Source organism: Sinohyriopsis cumingii, chromosome 1, assembly GCF_028554795.1.
Source record: "Sinohyriopsis cumingii isolate HCF-2022 chromosome 1, ASM2855479v2, whole genome shotgun sequence".
NCBI lineage: Eukaryota > Metazoa > Mollusca > Bivalvia > Unionida > Unionidae > Sinohyriopsis > Sinohyriopsis cumingii.
Window position 1 is genome coordinate 126,818,772 of NC_142961.1, and position 21,863 is coordinate 126,840,634.

General features: G+C 32.6%; 1 protein-coding gene across 1 annotated transcript in view; it reads left to right on the top strand.

The window, feature by feature from the left end:
• The window catches only part of LOC149807833 (receptor-type tyrosine-protein phosphatase mu-like), a 411,639-nt gene that overhangs the window by 339,956 nt on the left and 49,820 nt on the right, over positions 1-21,863 (top strand). The window contains exons 12-18 of the mRNA XM_089971230.1: positions 1,377-1,483; positions 1,942-2,140; positions 7,687-7,777; positions 11,488-11,755; positions 14,668-14,710; positions 16,124-16,238; positions 19,909-20,009. Of these exons, the coding sequence (XP_089827356.1) occupies positions 1,377-1,483; positions 1,942-2,140; positions 7,687-7,777; positions 11,488-11,755; positions 14,668-14,710; positions 16,124-16,238; positions 19,909-20,009 (924 nt within the window). The remainder of the gene's footprint in view (positions 1-1,376; positions 1,484-1,941; positions 2,141-7,686; positions 7,778-11,487; positions 11,756-14,667; positions 14,711-16,123; positions 16,239-19,908; positions 20,010-21,863) is intronic.

The window sequence follows — 21,863 nt, forward strand, 5'->3', positions numbered from 1 at the left end:
GGGTATTTATTATTACTCTTCAGAAGCAGAAAGTCATATAGACATGGGGTATTTATTATTACTTTTCATAAACAGAAAGTCATATAGATATGGGGTATTTATTACTACTCTTCATGAAGAGAAGGTCATATAGACATGGGGTATTTATTATTACTCTTCCTAAACAGAAAGTCATATAAACATGGGGTATTTATTATTACTCTTCCTAAACAGAAAGTCATATAGACATGTTTTTCTTCTTCAGAATACTTTTTATGATGTCTAGATGGCTAATACTACAGTATTATGAACTTGAAATATAGTTTTCTTATCTGATATATTTCTATATGGAAAACCTTTTTTTTCTTCTAATTTACCATTACATTTCTTTTTATACTGACAGTTTTTTTAAATATTTTTTTAATTTATTAATTTATGTATTAAGCTGCACAATGTTCCTCATTCAGGATTCATTTTCAAATTTTCAACATTCTACAACATTAATGTCTGTTTCCAGTTTTGATCTCTTTACTGCAGATATCCCATTAATAATCCAAGTGAAAATTTTGACATATGCAGGATCTATTCCAGAAATGAAAAGTTAGGAGCCAAATATTCTCTACTAATTAAATAATGGCATGTTTCTAGGTTGTATGTATGTATGTAGATGGTACCATTTAACGATTCTATTCATTCATTCTGAAAATCTTCAACCAGGATATTTCTCTCTCTTTTGCCACTTGATCACAAGATAAATTATTCCCCAAACTAAAATGTCAGATAGAATAAAGTCTTCTTTATCGACAAATAAGATCAAGAGATTTTCTGTCAAAAGAATCTAGGGGGCTAGATTTGATTTTAGTCTTTTAATTGAATAATATCCCCCAGTCTTTCAAAAACTTAAGTGGGTTTGTTTATACAGTTGATGGGATATATATATATATACATATATATATATATATATATATATATATATATATATATATATATATATATATATATATATATATATATATATATATATATATATATATATATATATATATATATATATATATATATACTGTTGAAAAAAGATAAGGAACTGAATTATCATAGTCTGTTAATATCTTTATTTTCTTTAAGTTTTGCATTTGATGGTAACAGCACCAAGATAACCCAGTATGACAAAACAGAAGTCATTGTCATGATATATGATTGCTTACAGTTTTGGAGAATTACTTGTTTCCTATGTCAATGAAAAACAAATATTATGTCATTAATGTTCATACAGACAACAGAGCTATTAAAATTACAAATTAGTTTTGCTAAATTGATCATAAAAAGTAACAATGGCACACAATATTATTGTCATTTCCTGTCATGCATACATATTTTTCCTTTTCTTTTAAATTTAGTTCCAGGAGCAGTGTCATCATTCCGAAACACAACAAGAACACAGACATCAATCACTTTTCAGTGGCGAATTCCAAATCATCCCAATGGTGAAATTTTGTTTTATTCAGTAAGTTTTAAAAACATTGTTGTTTACCATGTATTTATTTTTACATATACTTTTGTATATTTCTTCAATAATATATTGATTGGTGAGAGATGAAGGGAACCATTTTCATAAGAAACATTTCTGTTCATTAAATATTTATTTTAAATTTGTGACATCTAAAATACATAATCAAAATAGATTTCATTATATCTGTTTGAAATGTTCAATTTTGTTGTAAACATAACCTAATTAAATGTATGTTGAAAAGCACAGCATCATCAAAGAGACTTTTAGGAAAGAACTAAGACTTCATATCATGATCTTATAGTGATGTTTGTAATAAATATAGATGGGTCTCAGTCTGCACTATACATAGGGTCATGGACTGCTCTGTACAATTTTAACATTACAGTTTAAAATTAGACAAGTTGTTTTTACGTGTTCACTTATGAAATAGCACATGATTCCCTCCATTGTAGTTATCTTGCCTTGAATCAGAAACTAATCTAAGACAGCCTGCAGGAAAAGATGCCATTGAAAGTAGGATACGCTCCAATGTGTTTGAGTATGTAGTGACTGGACTGGTGTCTGGTGTACCATACCACTGCACTATTAATGCTACCACAGCTAAAGGAGAGGGACCCAGGGAGGCTTTGGTTGTGTGGACACTCCCAGCAGGTAAAGCTATTCAACATGATGAGAGATGAACAAAATAAATGATAAAGTGAATATAAACATATAATTTAACCATTAAGTCAAATGCTCAATCAATTGATCCATTGATAAGTTAATCCTTCAGTCAATCAATGATGAGCAAAAATGTAATGATCAGGGTTTTACTATCTTGGGGAGATCTGGGGACAAATTTGATGAGACTTTACGACGACAACATACCATTTATTTACTTATGGTCATGCTGAGAATTTATCGTAGTAGAGTAGCAGGGTAAAAAGACGTGATATTAATCTTAGACGTTATTAAAACCTGACTAGATGAAATGATTGGAGCCCTGTCACTTCTGTCAGTGGAGCTCTACAGTATTCACGTTGTTCTGTCAGCAGTTTGATTTCAGTAAGATAACTGGGAATCATTGAATTTTAACCAAATTTGGCATTCAACATAATGTTGATGAGACCTGAAAAAAGTTGTATTTCCAGTTATTTAGAGGAGTTATGGCACCTAATTTCCTGTCCACTTTGGTTGTTACAGTATACAATTTTATTGGATTTGTACTAATTTTGACATGCTGTTTTATATTGATAAAAATATGAATGAATCTGACTTCCAGCATTCTGCTGCAGGAATTAAACTTGCCACAGTGTCCATCTTTCAGACTTTTTTGTGCAAAGAATTGTTGGATTTGAACTATATGGCATATGGTTTTATATCAATGGAATCTTGATTACCTCTGTTCTACAATATCATTTTAAGAAGTTATGAATCACGATTTCCCTTCCTTCTAAATTTGGTTTCTTCAGGATAATGCTGTTTAATATTGGTATTTTTAGCATGCTCCTTGTAGTGATAAAACCTTGAATGAGTTTGATTTCTAGCATCCCAAGACATCATTTACAGGAGTTATGGCCCCTAATGATTTCTAGCATCCATGACATTATTTACAGGAGTTATGGCTCCTGATTACCCATCCTTTCGATTTTTGTTTCCGCAGCATTGTGTTACCAGGGATTTCAACTAAATTTGGCATTCTGCTTTATATTAGTGAGACCTTTAAATAATTTCATTTCCAGCTTTCCATATTATCGTTTACAATAATGCATAACTACTTATTTGATATACACCAAACTTTGGTTTCTGCACATAAATTTATGAAGAATTGTTGAATTTGAAATAAATTTATCATGCACCTTTTACATTGATGGGATTTTAAAGAAGTTAGATTTTCAGCATTCTATATTATCATTGGGAGGAGTTTTAGCCTCTGAATCCCCATTTTTTTCTTAATTTGGTGTCCCACCACAATTTTTTTGTTGAAGGTCCAACCAAGCAATTAGTTGGTGGGGACCCTTTTTGATCCATGCAACTACAATGTATCTAGATTTGGTTAAAATCTGGCAAAATAATTTCAGTTTGAACTCTTTGTATAATGATGACAGATTACATTCCAAGGTAAATGTAGCTCAAGTTCAGAAGACTTCTGAAAAATCTTGGAGCTATCACATGTACCATAAGTTCTCTCTTATAAGTCAGATCCAACTGCAAACAACATAGACCCCAGCATCTATGCAGTTTAATAGAAGTAATCAGTAGAACACACAACATAGACCCCAGGATCTAGGCAACTTAATAGAAGTAATCAGTAGAACAAACAACATAGACCACAGGATCTATGCAGCTTAATAGAAGTAATCAATAGAACAAACAACATAGATCCCAGGATCTAGGCAGCTTAATATAAATAATCATTACAACAAATAACATAGACCCCACGATCTATGCAGTTTAATAGAAGTAATCAGGAGAACAAACAACATAGAAGTAATCAGTAGAATACACAACATAGACCCCAGGATCATATCAGTTTATTAGAAGTAATCAGTAGAACAAACAACAAAGACCCCAGGATCATATCAGTTTAATAGAAGTAATCAGTAGAACAAACAACAAAATCCCCAGGATATATGCAGCTTAATAGAAGTAATCAGTACAACAAACAAGAAAGACCACAGGATCTATGCAGCTTAATAGAAGTAATCAGTAGAACACACACCATAGAAATAATCAGTAGAACACACAATATAGACCCCTTGATCTATGCAGCTTAATAGAAGTAATCAGTAAAACACATAACATAGACCCCAGGATCTATGCAGTTTAATAGAAGTAATCAGTAGAACACACAACATAGACCCCAGGATCTATGCAGTTTAAAAGAAGTAATCAGTAGAACACACAACATAGAAGTAATCAGTAGAACACACAATACAGACCCCATGATCTATGCAGCTTAATAGAAGTAATCAGTAAAACACACAACATAGACCCCAGGATCTATGCAGTTTAATAGAGGTAATCAGTAGAACACACAACATAGACCCCAGGATCTATGCAGTTTAATAGAAGTAATCAGGTAGAACAAACAACATAGACCCCAGGGTCATATCAGTTTATTAGAAGTAATCAGTAGAACAAACAACATTGACCCCAGGATCTATGCAGTTTAATAGAAGTAATCAGTAGAACACACAACATAGACCCTAGGATCCATGCAGTTTAATGGAAGTAATCAATAGAACACACAACATAGACCCCAGGACCTGTGCAGTTTAATAGAGGTAATCAGTAGAATAAGCAACATAGACCCCAGGATCTAGGCAGCTTAATATAAATAATCATTAAAACAAATAACATAGACCCCATGATCTATGCAGTTTGATAGAAGTAATCAGTAGAACAAACAACATAGATCCCAGGATCTAGGCAGCTTAATATAAATAATCATTAAAACAAATAACATAGACCCCATGATCTATGCAGTTTGATAGAAGTAATCAGGAGAACAAACAACATGGACCCCAGGATCTATGCAGTTTAATAGACGTAATCAGTAGAACACACACCATAGAAGTAATCAGTAGAATACACAACATAGACCCCAGGGTCATATCAGTTTATTACAAGTAATCAGTAGAACAAACAACATAGACCCCAGGATATATGCAGCTTAATAGAAGTAATCAGTAGAACACACAACATAGACACCAGGATCTATGCTGTTTGATAGAAGTAATCAGTAGAACAAACAACAAAGACCCCAGGATATATGCAGCTTAATAGAAGTAATCAGTAGAACACACAACATAGACCCCATGATCTATGCAGTTTGATAGAAGTAATCAGTAGAACAAACAACATAGATCCCAGGATCTAGGCAGCTTAATATAAATAATCATTAAAACAAATAACATAGACCACATGATCTATGCAGTTTGATAGAAGTAATCAGGAGAACAAACAACATGGACCCCAGGATCTATGCAGTTTAATAGACGTAATCAGTAGAACACACACCATAGAAGTAATCAGTAGAATACACAACATAGACCCCAGGGTCATATCAGTTTATTACAAGTAATCAGTAGAACAAACAATATAGACCCCAGGATATATGCAGCTTAATAGAAGTAATCAGTAGAACACACAACATAGACGCCAGGATCTATGCTGTTTGATAGAAGTAATCAGTAGAACAAACAACAAAGACCCCAGGATATATGCAGCTTAATAGAAGTAATCAGTAGAACACACAATATAGACCCCAGTATCTATGCAGTTTATTAGAAGTAATCAGTAGAACAAACAACATAGACCCCAGGATATATGCAGCTTAATAGAATTAATCAGTAGAACACACAACATAGACCCCAGGATCTATGCTGTTTAATAGAAGTAATCAGTAGAACAAACAACAAAGACCCCAGGATCTAAGCAGTTTAATAGAAGTAATCAGTAGAACAAACAACAAAGACCCCAGGATCTAAGCAGTTTAATAGAAGTAATCAGTAGAACAAACAACATAGACCCCGGGATCTATGCTGTTTAATAGAAGTAATCAGTAGAACAAACAACAAAGACCCCAGGATCTATGCAGCTTAATGGAAGTAATCAGTAGAACAAACAACATAGACCCCAGGATCTATGCAGTTTAATAGAAGTAATCAGTAGAACAAGCAACATAGATCCCAGGATCTAGGCAGCTTAATATAAATAAGCAGTACAACAGATAACAAAGACCCCATGATCTATGCAGTTTAATAGAAGTAATCAGTAGAACACACACCATAGAAGTAATCAGTAGAATACACAGCATAAACCCCAGGATCATATCAGTTTATTAGAAGTAATCAGTAGAACAAACAACATTGACCCCAGGATCTATGCAGCTTAATAGAAGTAATCAGTAGAACACACAACATTGACCCCAGGATCTATGCAGCTTATTAGAAGTAATCAGTAGAACAAACAACAAAGACCCCAGGATCTAAGCAGTTTAAAATAAGTAATCAGTAGAATAAGCAACATAGACCCCACGATCTATGCAGTTTAAAAGAAGTAATCAGTAGAACAAACAACATAGACCCCAGGATCTAAGCAGTTTAATAGAAGTAATCAGTAGAACACACAACATAGACCCCAGAATCTATGCAGTTTAAAAGAAGTAATCAGTAGAACAAACAACATAGACCCCAGGATCTAAGCAGTTTAATAGAAGTAATCCATAGAACACACAACATAGACCCCAGAATCTATGCATTTTAATAGAAGTAATCAGTAGAATAAGCAACATAGACCCCATCATCTATGCAGTTTAATAGAAGTAATCAGTAGAACACACAACATAGACCCCATGATCTATGCAGTTTAACAGAAGTAATCAGTAGAACAAACAACATAGACCCCAGGATCTAAGGAGTTTAATAGAAGTAATCAGTAGAACACACAACATAGACCCCACGATCTATGCAGTTTAAAAGAAGTAATCAGTAGAACAAACAACATAGACCCCAGGATCTAAGCAGTTTAATAGAAGTAATCAGTAGAACACACAACATAGACCCCACGATCTATGCAGTTTAAAAGAAGTAATCAGTAGAACAAACAACACAGACCCCAGGATCTAAGCAGTTTAATAGAAGTAATCAGTAGAACACACAACATAGACCCCACGATCTATGCAGTTTAAAAGAAGTAATCAGTAGAACAAACAACATAGACCCCAGGATCTAAGCAGTTTAATAGAAGTAATCAGTAGAACACACAACATAGACCCCACGATCTATGCAGTTTAAAAGAAGTAATCAGTAGAACAAACAACATAGACCCCAGGATCTAAGCAGTTTAATAGAAGTAATCAGTAGAACACACAACATAGACCCCAGAATCTATGCAGTTTAATAGAAGTAATCAGTAGAATAAGCAACATAGACCCCATGATCTATGCAGTTTAATAGAAGTAATCAGTAGAACACACAACATAGACCCCAGAATCTAAGCAGTTTAATAGAAGTAATCAGTAGAACACACAGCATAGAGCCCAGGATATATGCAGCTTAATAGAAGTAATCAGTAGAACACACACCATAGATCTGATCTGCCAGATCATGATGTAACAGTATCTCAGGATCTTTGTTGTTTGCAGTTTGACCTGACTTATAAGTGAGTACATATGGTACATGTATGCAATATATTTTGGTCACTTTCTCTAGAACCAGTTGATCCCCCTGCTCCCACCATTCTGCAAGTGACTGAATCCACAGTGACCATTGAGCTGAAGCCAGTTGATGACAAAAGCATCAGGTGAGTAATATTTGTACTGATTTTGCCTTATCTTCACAAGACTGTATTATTGATGTAAAGCATTTGTTCTTTGCAAATATCTTGACAAAACAAATTGATCTAAAATTAGTGATCATTTTTTCATTTTAAGTATCATGTTATTTAGGTTTGTACTGTAGAAAATGTGGGGAATTTAATGTTTGTACAGAAAGATCAGAGCTTTGAAGAATTATAATTTTGTCTTTGTAGCTATAGAAAGGGTATTTATAGATACAAATTGTACCTTGTATGGAGTGCAGTAAAGTTCCAGCATGTCCATACATTACTACCTAATAAATACACAGGAATAAAATATAGTAAAGCTTCGGGAACTCAAAACATCAATCACTCCAATACTCTGCATTATTCAAATGACCGACTTAGTCCCTGTGGAAAGCATTATCTTCTCTGCAACCTTGAACAATTCAGAACTACCAAAAACTGGACAAGAAAATAAATTTGGTCCTTTATTGCTTCAGAATGAAATTTTGTACCTTTATACATGTATATAAAAAGTCAGGACATTGTATTTTTCATAGTTTGAAATATAGGAGAGCAATGGTGTCATCATCAGTAGCATCAACATCATCATTATTGTTGTTTGCAAATGTTCACCCTTTTGTTTAAGCCAATGTCTCAGATACTATTGCCTTTGCAGTCATGTAAGTTAATATGTCAAATACTATTGCCTTTCCTGTCATGAAAGTCAATGTCTCAGATACTATTGCCTTTGCAGTCATGAAAGTCAATATCTCAGATAATATTGCCTTTGCAGTCATGAAAGTCAATATCTCAGATAATATTGCCTTTGCAGTCATGAAAGTCAATGTGTCAAATACTATTGCCTTTGTTGTCATGAAAGTCATTGTCTCTGATACTGTTGCATTTGCAGTTATGTAAGTTAATATCTCAGGTTTTGTGAATGGCTTGAACTCTAGTTAAAGAAAAAGCCTGTTGATTTTGGATTGAAAAGGATGAAGGTTATGGTCACTGTGGCTGAAAGAAGAAAATGTCTGTGCACAAAATTTTCAGTTATTTTCAGTTATTGACCATGTACTTACACAAATGTGGATGAGTGACTTACATTTTGTGTAAGAAAGAAAACTGCAGAATTTGGTGCCAGAAGATCATGGTTATTGTCACTGAAAGAAGAAAAATGTATTTGCATAATAGCTTTAGTTTTAGACCATGTATCTTGACTAAATGTTGTGGTGGGCTTGCATTTAAAGAATAAAAGATGTTTTGATTTTTGGGGTCAAAATGCCATTCTGGCTCAATAAAATATTGGTTTTGCAAATAAACTTTTGTTCTTTAGTATGTTTCTTGGCCAAACTGTGTGGATGGCTTGTACTTGTAGGTTAATAAAGAAACCTCTAGATTCTAAAGGTCAGAGGTCATTGTTATTGCAAGTATGATGAGAAAATAATGGTTTCTGCACATTAAGTTTCATTCAAGACCAACTGTTTTGCCCATATGTCAAGATCATTGAAACCATAGCCTACCAGTGCCTGAACACTTTTTTATACCATCATGGACAAAGATATATGCATATATGTTTTTTATACCACCATCATGGACATATATATATGCATGTATGTTTTTATACCATCATGGACATAGATATATGCATGTATGTTTTTTTATACCATCATGGATATATATATATATATATATATATATATATATATATATATATATATATATATATATATATATATATATATATATATATATATATATATATATATATATATATATGCACATATGTTTTTATACCATCATGGACATAGATATATGCATGTATCCAAAGGAGCACTTCACTTTGATATCAAAGGTTGGTCACTGTGACATTTTCTTCATGCTTCAGTGACATCATACACTTTTGTATGCTTAGGTGAATTATTTGGATGCTCTTGCTTGTTCAATCATGAAATTTGATTTGTTCCTGATGAGTACTATACATTGTCATGATGAGTACTATATATTGTCCTGATGAGTACTATACCTTGTCCTGATGGTTACTATACATTGTCCTGATTAGTACTATTCTTTGTTCTACTGAATACTATATATTGTCCTTATGAGTATTATATATTGTCCTGATGAATACTATACCTTGTTCTGATGAGTACTATACATTGTCTTGATGAGTACTGTACCTTGTCCTGATGAGTACTATATATTGAGTACTATATATTTTTGAGTATTCTATCTTGTACTGATGTGTAATATACATTGTTTTAATGAGTATTATACATTATTCTGATTTGTACTATGTATTGTTCTGCTGAGTACTATATATTGTCCTGATGAATACTATATATTGTCTTGATGAGTAATATATATTGTCATGATGAGTGCTATACCTTGTCCTGATGAGTACTATACCTTGTCCTGATGAGTCCTGTACATTGTTCTGATAACTACTATACATTGTCCTGATGCATACTATACATTGTCTTGATGAGTACTATACATTGTCCTGATGAGTACTATTCTTTGTTCTACTGAGTACTATACATTGTCCTTATGAGTATTATACATTGTCCTGATGAATACTATACCTTGTTCTGATGAGTACTATACATTGTCTTGATGAGTACTATGCCTTGTCCTGATGAGTACTATATATTTGTGATTATTATATCTTGTACTGATGTGTAATATACATTGTTTTGATGAGTATTATACATTGTTCTGATGAGTATTATGTTTTATTCTGCTGAGTACTATATATTGTCCTGATGAATACTATATATTGTCTTGATGAGTAATATATATTGTCATGATGAGTGCTATACTTTGTCCTGATGAGTCCTGTACATTGTTCTGATGAGTACTATACATTGTCCTGATACATACTATACATTGTCTTGATGAGCACTATACATTGTCCTGATGAGTAATATACATTATTCTGATGAGTTATATACCTTGTTCTGATGAGTACTATACATTGTCCTGATGAGTACTATAGATTATTCTGATGAGTTCTATACCTTGTTATGATGAGTACAGTATATTGTCCTGATGATTACTATAGTCTTGATGAGTACTATACATTGTCCTGATGAATACTATACATTGTCCTGATGAGTTATATACTTTCTCTGATGAGTACTATACGTTGTCCTGATGAGTACTATGCATTGTTCTGATGCGTACTGTGTATTTCTAATGAGTGCTATACATTTTTTTGAGTATTATACATTTTTTCTGAGTATTATTCCTTAATCTTATCAGTACTATAGATTGTTCTGATGAGTACTGTATGTTGCTTTGTTGAGTACTTTACATTGTTCTAATGAGTGCTATACATTGTCTTGATGAGTACTATACCTTGTCTTGATGAGTACTTTCTATTGTCCTGCTGAGTACTATACATTTTTCTGATGAGCACTATACATTGTTATCAAAGTTGCTGTGCTTAATCCACTTATTTACATCATAGGGTGTGGCTTTGAAAATTGCTTATCTGACACATGCCCTGAAGGAAGTTGCACATGTCTGCTGTACACTTTTATGTTGAAGTGAGTTTACTGGACAATGCTAATTTACAGTCATTCAATGGATATGAGCATATATCCTGATCACCTTATCAAAAGGAATATTTTATGTCTGAATAAATATGTGCAGGCAATCTTTATTGTCTGCTGACAATACATTTCAACATTTTCTTTTTTCTTCCATAGTTTTTATAGAATCATTGTTGAGATATTACCAGAGAGTAAAAGAGTACGACACAGCCTTCCAGATCCAATCTTGAACACACTCGCAGACTTTTATACGGCAGAAAAAGAGGGAGGAAACGCTTACGTGGCAGCTCAGCTTGACAAAGATATTGCCAAGGGAGAATTCATTGTTGGAGATAACGGCACATATAGCGGATTCTACAATGCTCCCCTGCGCACTGATCAGACCTATGGAATTTGGTTTGGAGCATTCTCAGAAGTGGATGGTGTAAGTATATATAGATTTAAAATTTAAAAATGTTATCTATAACTTGCACATTTTTCAATTATAAATTTGTGCTAAGTAGGTTATATAGTGAGACTGCTCATTTTTGTGAACTGTTTTCCTTCATTCTTTGAGATATACAATAATGAAAAATGCAAATGAACTTTGGATTGACCTTTAGCAGACATAATGAAGAAATTATAAATGGCACAGTTTATGCACACATACAAATATATATATATATATATATATATATATATATATATATATATATATATATATATATATATATATATATATATATATATATATATATATTATTTATCTGTAAATTACCAATAGTCCTTATCTAATATTTAGCCTAGGCAACATATATGTCAGTACCAACAGTGTGTATCCTATATTTAGCCCAGGGGCCATGCCTGGCAGGAATATTTGTTAAAACTGAGGAATTGGCTAAATATAAGAAAAAGCTTTCTATGATAAAAAACTTGCATTACTTTGGTAAAAATGGAGGATGGTTACATCATCAAGTATGGGGTTATCTTGGGAGAAACATGCTTGGAAGACACAGGTTCTGTGTTGCTTAGTTAGACTTGACCTATAATTGAGTATATATGGTTGGTTTTAACTGAGATTTACATACAGTTAGTCATACAAACTATCAATTATATGATGGGGATTTTTTAAAAATTTCATCTTTCATTACAGATACATGTATTAATGAAATAATATATTTTAGAGATTAAGAAATGAATTCATTGATAAATTGTTTGGTACAATTTGTACATAAGCTTATGAGTCCAACTGTAAACTGCACAGACCCAGATTAGCCATCGTATAATGCACTGGCAGATCTGGATATTTAGTTTCTTAGGGGTAATGAATGGAACAAATGACATAGACCCTGATCCCACCAGTGTATAATGTGATGGCAGATCAGGCTCTGTTTTGTTTGCAGTTGGACTCGACTTACAAGCAAGTACATATTATATTTACATTTTCAAAGGTTTAAGTAGTTACTTTATAAAGCATGAACTGTGCATTTAATTTAGCTATATTGGCCACCAGCCAGAATTACAAAACTTATCTACAATTAATTCACTTAGGAAGTGAAAATACCATAGTAAAATATAACCATGTCCAGATGCACAGAAATGTCCATACCATATATGATATGAAAAGAATTTGTTTTAGTACCATTGTGAATGCTTTTTGAAGCATGCATAAAATATATTGGTATGTAGGTTCATATATGAATACATTGGTAACTATTTGTCACACAGTTCATTAAATGATAATTTGTTTTTGTAACACTGAGATTACAGAATAGACAGATTATTGGACATTTTAGAGAATGGACAGATTACAGAACTGACTTATTATAGAAGACCACTTTGGTGGCCTAGTGGTTAGAGCTTCCACCTCGGATGCAGGAGGTCGTGGGTTTGAACCCGGCCGAGTCATACCAAAGACTTACAAAAATGGCACTTACAGCTGCATCGCTTGGTGCTCAGCATTAAGAGGTTAGTGTTAGGACTGGTTGGCCTGGTGTCAGGATAATGTGACTGGGTGGGACATCATGCTACATATCTGCAGCATGATGCCCCAGTGCTAGATATCACTATAAACTGTCACACTGCAGACATCGTAGTGATATGACTGAAAAATTGTTAAAGTTATATTAAAAATCTAAATCACACACACACAAACACATATTATAGAATAGATTACAGAATGGACAGATTATTGGACATTTTACAAAATGGACAGATTATTGGACATATCACAGAATAGGCATAATACAGAATGGATAGATTAAAAAATGGATAGATTATTGGACATACCACAGAATGGACATACTACAGAATGGATAAATCACAGAATGGACAGATTATTGAACATATTACAGAAAGGATAGATTATTGGACATATTACAGAAATGACAGATATTGGACATATTACGGAAAGGACAGATTATTGGAAATATTACAGAAATGACAGATTATTGGACATATTACGAAAAGGACAGATTATTGGAAATATTACAGAATGGACATATTACTGAACATGCCACAGAATGAACATAATACAGAATAGATAGATTACAGAATGGACAGATTATTAGATATATTACAGAATGGATAGACCACTTCGGTAGTCTAATGGTTAGAGTGTCTGCCAGATATGTGGGAGGTGAGCCCCGGCAGAGTCATACCTAACATTTATAAAAATGGTACTAACAGCTGCCTTGCTACATGCTCAGCATTAAGAAGTTACTGTTAGGACTGGTCGGCCTGCTGTCCGGATAATGTGACTTTTAATATTGTACTATTTATGACAACACTCAGGTGTGAGACTAAACATAATACTGTGCATAAAAATGAGATCAGTCAGGTGTGATACTGAACACACAATACTGTGCACTTTAAAATGAAAACACTCAGGTGTAATAATGAACACATAATAATGTGCACCTTGAAATGAGAACACTTGTGTGTGATACTGAAGATGCAATACAGTGTATTTTAAAATGTGAACACTTGGGTGTGATACTGAACAGACAATAATGTGCACTTTGAGAACACTCAGGTGTGATACTGAAGATGCTATACTGTACACTTTAAATTGAGAATGCTCAGGTGTGATACTGATCACAATACTGTACTCTTTAAATGAGAACACTCAGGTGTGATACTGAACACAATACATTGCTCTTTAAAATAAGAACATTCAGATGTGATACTGAAGATGCAATATGGTGTACCTTAAATTAAGAACACTCAGGTGTGATACTGATCACTTTTTCCCTCAGGATCTGGGGTTATAAAACCATGTGTGCTACTTATATTCAGTTGGTTTGGTGAGTAAGTCATTAATTCCTTATTTGATTGATTTTCTTTATCATTTTACAGACCATAAGACATTCCTTTTCTAGGGCAGAGCGAGCTTTTGTTGGTAAGTTTTTTTTTTTTTGTTGTTACAGGTAGATTTGATAAAGAATTATTACTACAACAGTAGCATGCCAGTCAATTATCTAAATTTAGTTATTGCTTTTAATATGTGCTTAATCTAGCTTTTATCAACATTGTCTAAAAAGGGATTTCTACATGATCATGATTCTTATAGACTGCCTACCATCTTATTAATCATATCTGGAATAATAATCATAATAATATATTAATATTATTGACACTTTGTAAAATGATAAAGTGATTCCTGCTAACTGAAGACATAGTAGTAGTTGTAGTAGTTGTTATAGTAGTGATAGTAATATAGCATTATAATTAGTAGCATAAAGAGTAGTAGCAGTAGTAGAAATAGTAACATTAGTATTAAGAGTAGTAATAGTAACAACTTGCAGTAGTATTATTAGTTGTAACAGCAGTAGTATTAGTAGTAGTACTAAGAGCAGTAGTATTAGTAGTAGTAGTAACAAGAATATTATTAAGTGTAGTAATAGTAAAAAAGCAGTATTAGTAGTAATAGTAACAACATTAATATTAATGTTAGTAATAGTAACAGCTTCCAGTAGTATTAGTAGCAACATTAGTATTAGGAGTAGTAATAATAACAACTTGCAGTAGTGTTAGTAGTAGTAGTAGCAGTAACAACATTATTAAGTGTAGCATTAGTAACAACTTGGAGTAGTATTAGAAGTAGCACTAAGAACAGTAGTATTAAATTAATAGTAATAGTAACAACAGTAATATTAATATTAGTAATGGTAACAGCTTCCAGTAGTATTAGTAGTAGTAGTATCAAAAGTAGTATTAGTAGTAATAGTAACAACAGTAGTATTAGTAGTAATAGTAACAACAGTAATATTAGTAGTAATAGTGACAGTAGTAGTATTAGTAGTAATAGTAAGAACAGTAGTATTAGTAGTAGTAGTATCAACAGTAGTATTAGTAGTAGTAGTAACAACAGTAGTATTAGTAGTAATAGTAACAACAGTAGTATTAGTAGTAATAGTAACAACAGTAGTATTAGTAGTAATAGTGACAGTAGTAGTATTAGTAGTAATAGTAACAACAGTAGTATTAGTAGTAATAGTAACAACAGTAATATTTATATTAGTAATAGCTTCCAGTAGTGTTAGTAGTAATAGTGATAGCAACAATAGTAGCAGCAACAGTAGTGGTAGAATCAATAGAAGTAGGAATAGTAATAGTAACATCAGCAATAGTAGAAGTATCAGAACTAGTAATAGTGATGTGATATGAATGAAATCATTCAGAAAAATTAATGACAGTATTTGCAATTCTGACAATTATTAGAGCCATAGCATGAAATTGTTTAAACAAATTACTATTATTATTATTATTATTGTTGTTGTTGTTGTTGTTGTTATTATTATTATTATTACAGCCAGGAGTGCCATTACAGCAGCCCCTCCTACAAATCATGTGCCAGTCATCATTGGAGTCATTATCGTCTTCATCATCCTCATTCTTGTTTTTGCAATGCTACTCTTCATTTGGAGGTAAGTAATTAACAACATAAAATCTTCTCATCGGTAGCAATTTGCCTAATTTATAATTTTTTGGAATACAGTTATTAAAAATGTCTGTTTCTGTACTCGATCAGCAAAATAATTCCATTTAGTTCTTTTGGGTAAATGGACCTAACTCGTATCATGTGAATGAAAGTTCAAATATAAAATAAAGGAATGATGTGAAGAAATTGCTTCTTTTAAGACAAATGATGAAAGTTCATGTATTGGATTGTTTTCACAACAAAAAAGATTAGATAGTTTTATTTAGTGATACAAACTGTTATACTAAAAAAAGACAGTTATAAGCTACTGTTAGGGCTAACAATGACCCACAGCAGTCCTCTGACCAAAAAGTAGATATTATAAATGCTTAATTCCAATGACCCACAGCAGTCCTCTGACCAAAGAGTAATGTAATGCTAATTATTTAACATGAAATGAAAATTATATGAAAAATTACTTAACCCTTTATTTGGCCATTTTACAAGTTATTTTGTATACAGTAGTACTTGTTTGGGAAGATGATCCCTTATGCCAACAAAATATCGTCCCTCAGGAGATTTGATCATACTTGTTTAAATGTCATCAAACTACTTCAAATATTTAATAACATTATTAAATTGAATAAATTACAACTTTCAGATCTCTTGTATATCTATTGATTTCTTTACTGCTGAGGACTAAATCTGAGTGTACACTCAAGTTGAGGAATTAGATGAATACAGGTTTCTTAAGACAGGTGGTCTTTCTGGATAGTATTAATTGGACCTTGAAGATAAGCTGCTGTTGGTAATCAAATGTAACTAAAAATACTGCAAAAATATAATGTTAATTAATTATAACAATGCTACAATCAAATACATGAGACAGAACAAAGATACAACCAAGTATATTATTAATGAAAATAAATGAACTGTATCTATAAGAAAGAATTAAGATACAACCATATAAATGTTTAATGAAATAAATGAACTGTATCTATAGGAAAGAACTAAGATACAACCATATAGATGTTTAATGAAAATAAATGAACTGTACCTATAAGATAGAACTAAGATACAATCAAATATATTTTTAAGAAACATAAATGAAGTGTATCTATAAGATAGAACTAAGATACAATCAAATATATTTTTAAGAAACATAAAAGAAGTGTATCTATAAGATATAACTAAGATACATTACTACAAGATCAATCAAAAATACTTTATTCATGACAATCAGTGGTAACTGGAATATACAATATTTCCTCACTATAGTGCTGGTTATGGGAGACATAACTGTGGACCATCTTACAGGTGAGGTTACCTTATACTGGGGTATTACATATTTAATACTACTGTTAAATTATAAATAAGATCTATGACAATATCCACTTTATAAAAGGTATGGTATTATAGTAAGGTGTCTTATATTGAGGGAGTATTGTGTATGAATATCATGTATCAGTAGCTGTCTCTGCATTCTTAGATGCCAATTTACCATATCTTATGAGAACTGTAATTGGTCATGTAAGCACATCATAGTTATCTACCCTTCTCCAGCAAGCCCATTGGCTGGTCCCGTGGTGTATGGAGTATCAGCCAGTTAGCAATGTTAGACAATTGATCTATTGCCAGTTGTCAATCATTCTGCTCGATTGACTAATCAGCAAGCACTATTATACACACCTCCAGGCACTGTTTACCTCTGCCATTTTCCTCCGACAAGCTGCTTCTGTTGATATCGATTCGGCTGTTGTATATCAATAATTTTTTTAAGTTCTTCATTTGAATGCTTTCAGTTCATAAATATGTCATCTAAAAATCTGAACCAAAGAGATGGATTAAACTTTTCATTTTGAATAAAATCCTTTTCTAATTTACCCATGAAAGGGAAGAGTATGAAGGAGCCATATTAATACCCGTTATTTGTATGTAATTCATATTATTAAATTGAAAATAATTATTTTCCAAGATAAGTTTTTATTATTTTACAGATATCTTCGCTAGATAGTGTGCTATTATTAGGATTTTTATCAAGAAAATATTTGCACGATTCAATACCATCTGCATGCGGAATGTTGGAATATAGTGATGTTACAGCTAGTGATACCAGGATTGAAATTATCAGATAGATGTGGAATAGACTTTGACTTTTTAATGAAAGTAGTTGTATTTTTAATGTATGAAGGAAGTGATTTCATTAAAGGTTGTAAAACACTATCAATAAATTTGGATAGGTTTTCAGTATATGAATTACAACCTGATCTAATGGGTCATCCTGGAAAATTTAAAGGTAAATTATGGTCAGGATTTGTATGAGTTTTGGATAATATGTAGAATTGAGGTGTACGTATGTTAAGAGGGAAAGTATCAAATTCCTCACATACAGAATTATTATTTTTAGCGATCTCATTAATGCATGTTGAAATTTTTTATTTAATTTCTAATTGACGTTCAACTTCTTTAACATAATCATCTTGATTCACAATAATAATAGTGCTTGACTTATCATCCTTTTTAATCACTATACTGTCGTCATTCAGAGGTGGGCAAACTTTCCAGTGCAAGTGCTGCATACACAAATTTACACCTTGTCACAGGCTGCATAGTTCATTAAGTAAAGTAATTAATATTTGAAATAGCAAAACAAAAGGTTTTTCTAAATAACATCTAATTAATTTTCAGTTGTTAATATGTTGTTAATATTTGAAAACTTAAACTTCAAAAGAAGCACATTTATTTCATAAACAGAGTAACATAAACAGAGTCTGTGTGAATGATGACTTGTTCCTAGGCCACATGAAAACCCTTGGCAGGCCGCATGAAAGCTCTTGGCGGGCCACATGCAGCCTGTGGGCAGTAGTTTGCCCACCCCAGCATTAGATTATATACAGACTTAATTTCGTCCTTATAAATATTACTATGATATTGCTTTAATTTAGTTAATATCTCTTTTGTGATAGCATATATATAAAAATATATATATATATGACTCACGTAAAAGATGACTTGATTCTGTTATAAGAAGGTTATTTGGGTGACAAGTTTTGGGATGACATCTCCAACCAATTGGGGCGACTTCTGCAACCAGTCTGGGGCGACTTCTCCAGATACGTGGGGGCGAGTTCTCCATGGGGCGAGTTCTCCGCATACCGGCATAACTTAGAGAAGTGCAAGCGATGGATAAATGCTCTCGCTTTCTGTCTCTGTCTCAATGCTGTTTCATATGCCAAATATTGCTCATCAATATCGTCTGATGAATCTTTTAATGTTATCACGCCCACGATTTTCACAGAATGTTTGTCGGAGGTTAAGAGGTTGTCAGGTCACGTGTTCGGTAGGCGGAGCGATCTACCTTCTGGCATAAGGTCAATTAATCAGATGTCAGGCGTTACCAGCTTTGTTGATAACTGTGTCAGGTAGTATCATAGAACAAACAGCCAATCAGATCTCATTGTGGAGCAATTTTCCACGATGGCAGCCATGTTCAATCTGACCCTTGTTGAAATTTTTTTTTATTTCAATGGGGTCTTCGCCTTTTGAATAATATTTCCTTTCAATTTGAATGTAAGTAAGTAGTGCTGACTGATGAATATATCTTCCCTGTGTTGAACTCTATCATAATTGAAACAAGCAAAACAAAATCTAAATCTTTAATAAATAATTTTTTGCAGAAAGAGACATCTTCAGGCAGAACGAGAAAAGGCGGAGATGCCAAATTTTGGACCAACAATTATCCCTGAACCAGACCCCACACCACCATCAACTCCAATAGGTATCAGTTCATTTTTCTCTTCACGGGAAATTATTGTCCAGTAAAATATTGAAAATTCCAATAATAATGATTTATAACAATTTTTAAATTTGCTACATCAATGAGTTTAAAATTAAAGTAAGTTATAAATAATAAATAATTGATGTGTTTATTTAATTGTGAAAAGTCCTAATGTGGTTTCAAAATATTTCAGTGAGGATGTGTTAGTGATAATAGAAAGTTAACAAACTCATCAGTTTAGTTTAATTCAATGGTAACTAATGCTTTCTTTGATATAGTTATACTGTATTATAATAAATCCTTAATAATTTGTAACATTTATCAAAATTGATTTGATTATTCACTAATTCATTGCACAAATACATATTTCCAATTAGGAAAAATTCATATTTATTAACTGCAATATCTCAGTCACAGTAATTGTGCAATTTGATGTTTAATGCAAACACAATGGATTAAATAATTATGGTGAGTACACATTTTTTTCATACTGTTTATTGCTTTAAGTTTCCAGATATAAAATGTTGTGCTTTGGTTAAAAAAATCATATTTATAGGTACTTTGTGTTGTGGATTTGTTAGGTAAAAAACAAAACAAAATGCAAAAAGCATGATAAAATATTGACTAATTATATACATATCTCTCAAAGATTATATTGTCATCCATTTCTATGTACTTCGAATCATTCAGACCAAATCCATTTTCTTGTAATAGCATTATTTCAGTAATTGTTTGCTAACACTTGGCATAAATGTGGAGATCTGAATTAAAAAAGATGCAGACATCCTAACAATTAAGCAAACTTAATACCAAGACTGTAATCCAACAGTGCAAACTTCATACCAAGATGCATTCTTTCCATAAATGATTGGTGGACCCTAATATGTTGGTACATTACTGGACTGTGACACTAGATTTGAGTCTATGGCACGCATTCTTTCCATAAATGATTGGTAGACCCTAATCTGTTGGCACATTACTGACTGTGACAGTAGATTTGAGTCTGTGGCATGTATTCTTTCCATTAATGATTGGTAGACCCTAATCTTTTGGCATTTTGCTGGACTGTGACAGTAGATGTGAGTCTATTGCATGCATTCTTTCTATAAATGATTGGTAGACTCTAATCTGTTGGTACATTACTGGACTGTGACAGCAGATGTGAATCTATGACATGCATTCTTTCCATAATGATTGTTATACTCTAATCTGTTGGTACATTACTGGATTGTGACAGTACATTTGAGTCTATGACATGTATTATTTATATAAATGATTGATAGACCCTAATATGTTAGCAAATTGATGGACTGTGACAGTAGATGTGAGTCTATGGCATGCATTCTTTCCATAAATGATTGGTAGACCCTAATATGTTAGCAAATTGATGGACTGTGACAGTAGATGTGAGTCTATGGCATGTATTCTTTCCATAAATGATTGGTAGACCCTAATCTGTTGGTACAATACTGGACTGTGACAGTAGATGTGAGTCTATGGCATGCATTATTTCCATAAATGATTGGTAGACCCTAATCTGTTGGTACATTACTGCACTGTGACAGTAGATTTGAGTCTATGACGTATTTTTTCCATAAATGGTTGGTAGACCCTAATCTGTTGGTACATTACTGGTCTGTGACAGTAGATGTGAGTCTATGGCATGTACTCTTTTCATAAATAGTTGGTAGACTCTAATCTGTTGTTACATTACTGGACTGTGACAGTAGATGTGAGTCCATGGCATGTATTCTTTCCATAAATGGTTGGTAGACTTTAATCTGTTGGTACATTACTGGACGGTGCCAGCAGATGTGAGTCTATGGCATGTACTCTTTCCATAAATGATTGGTA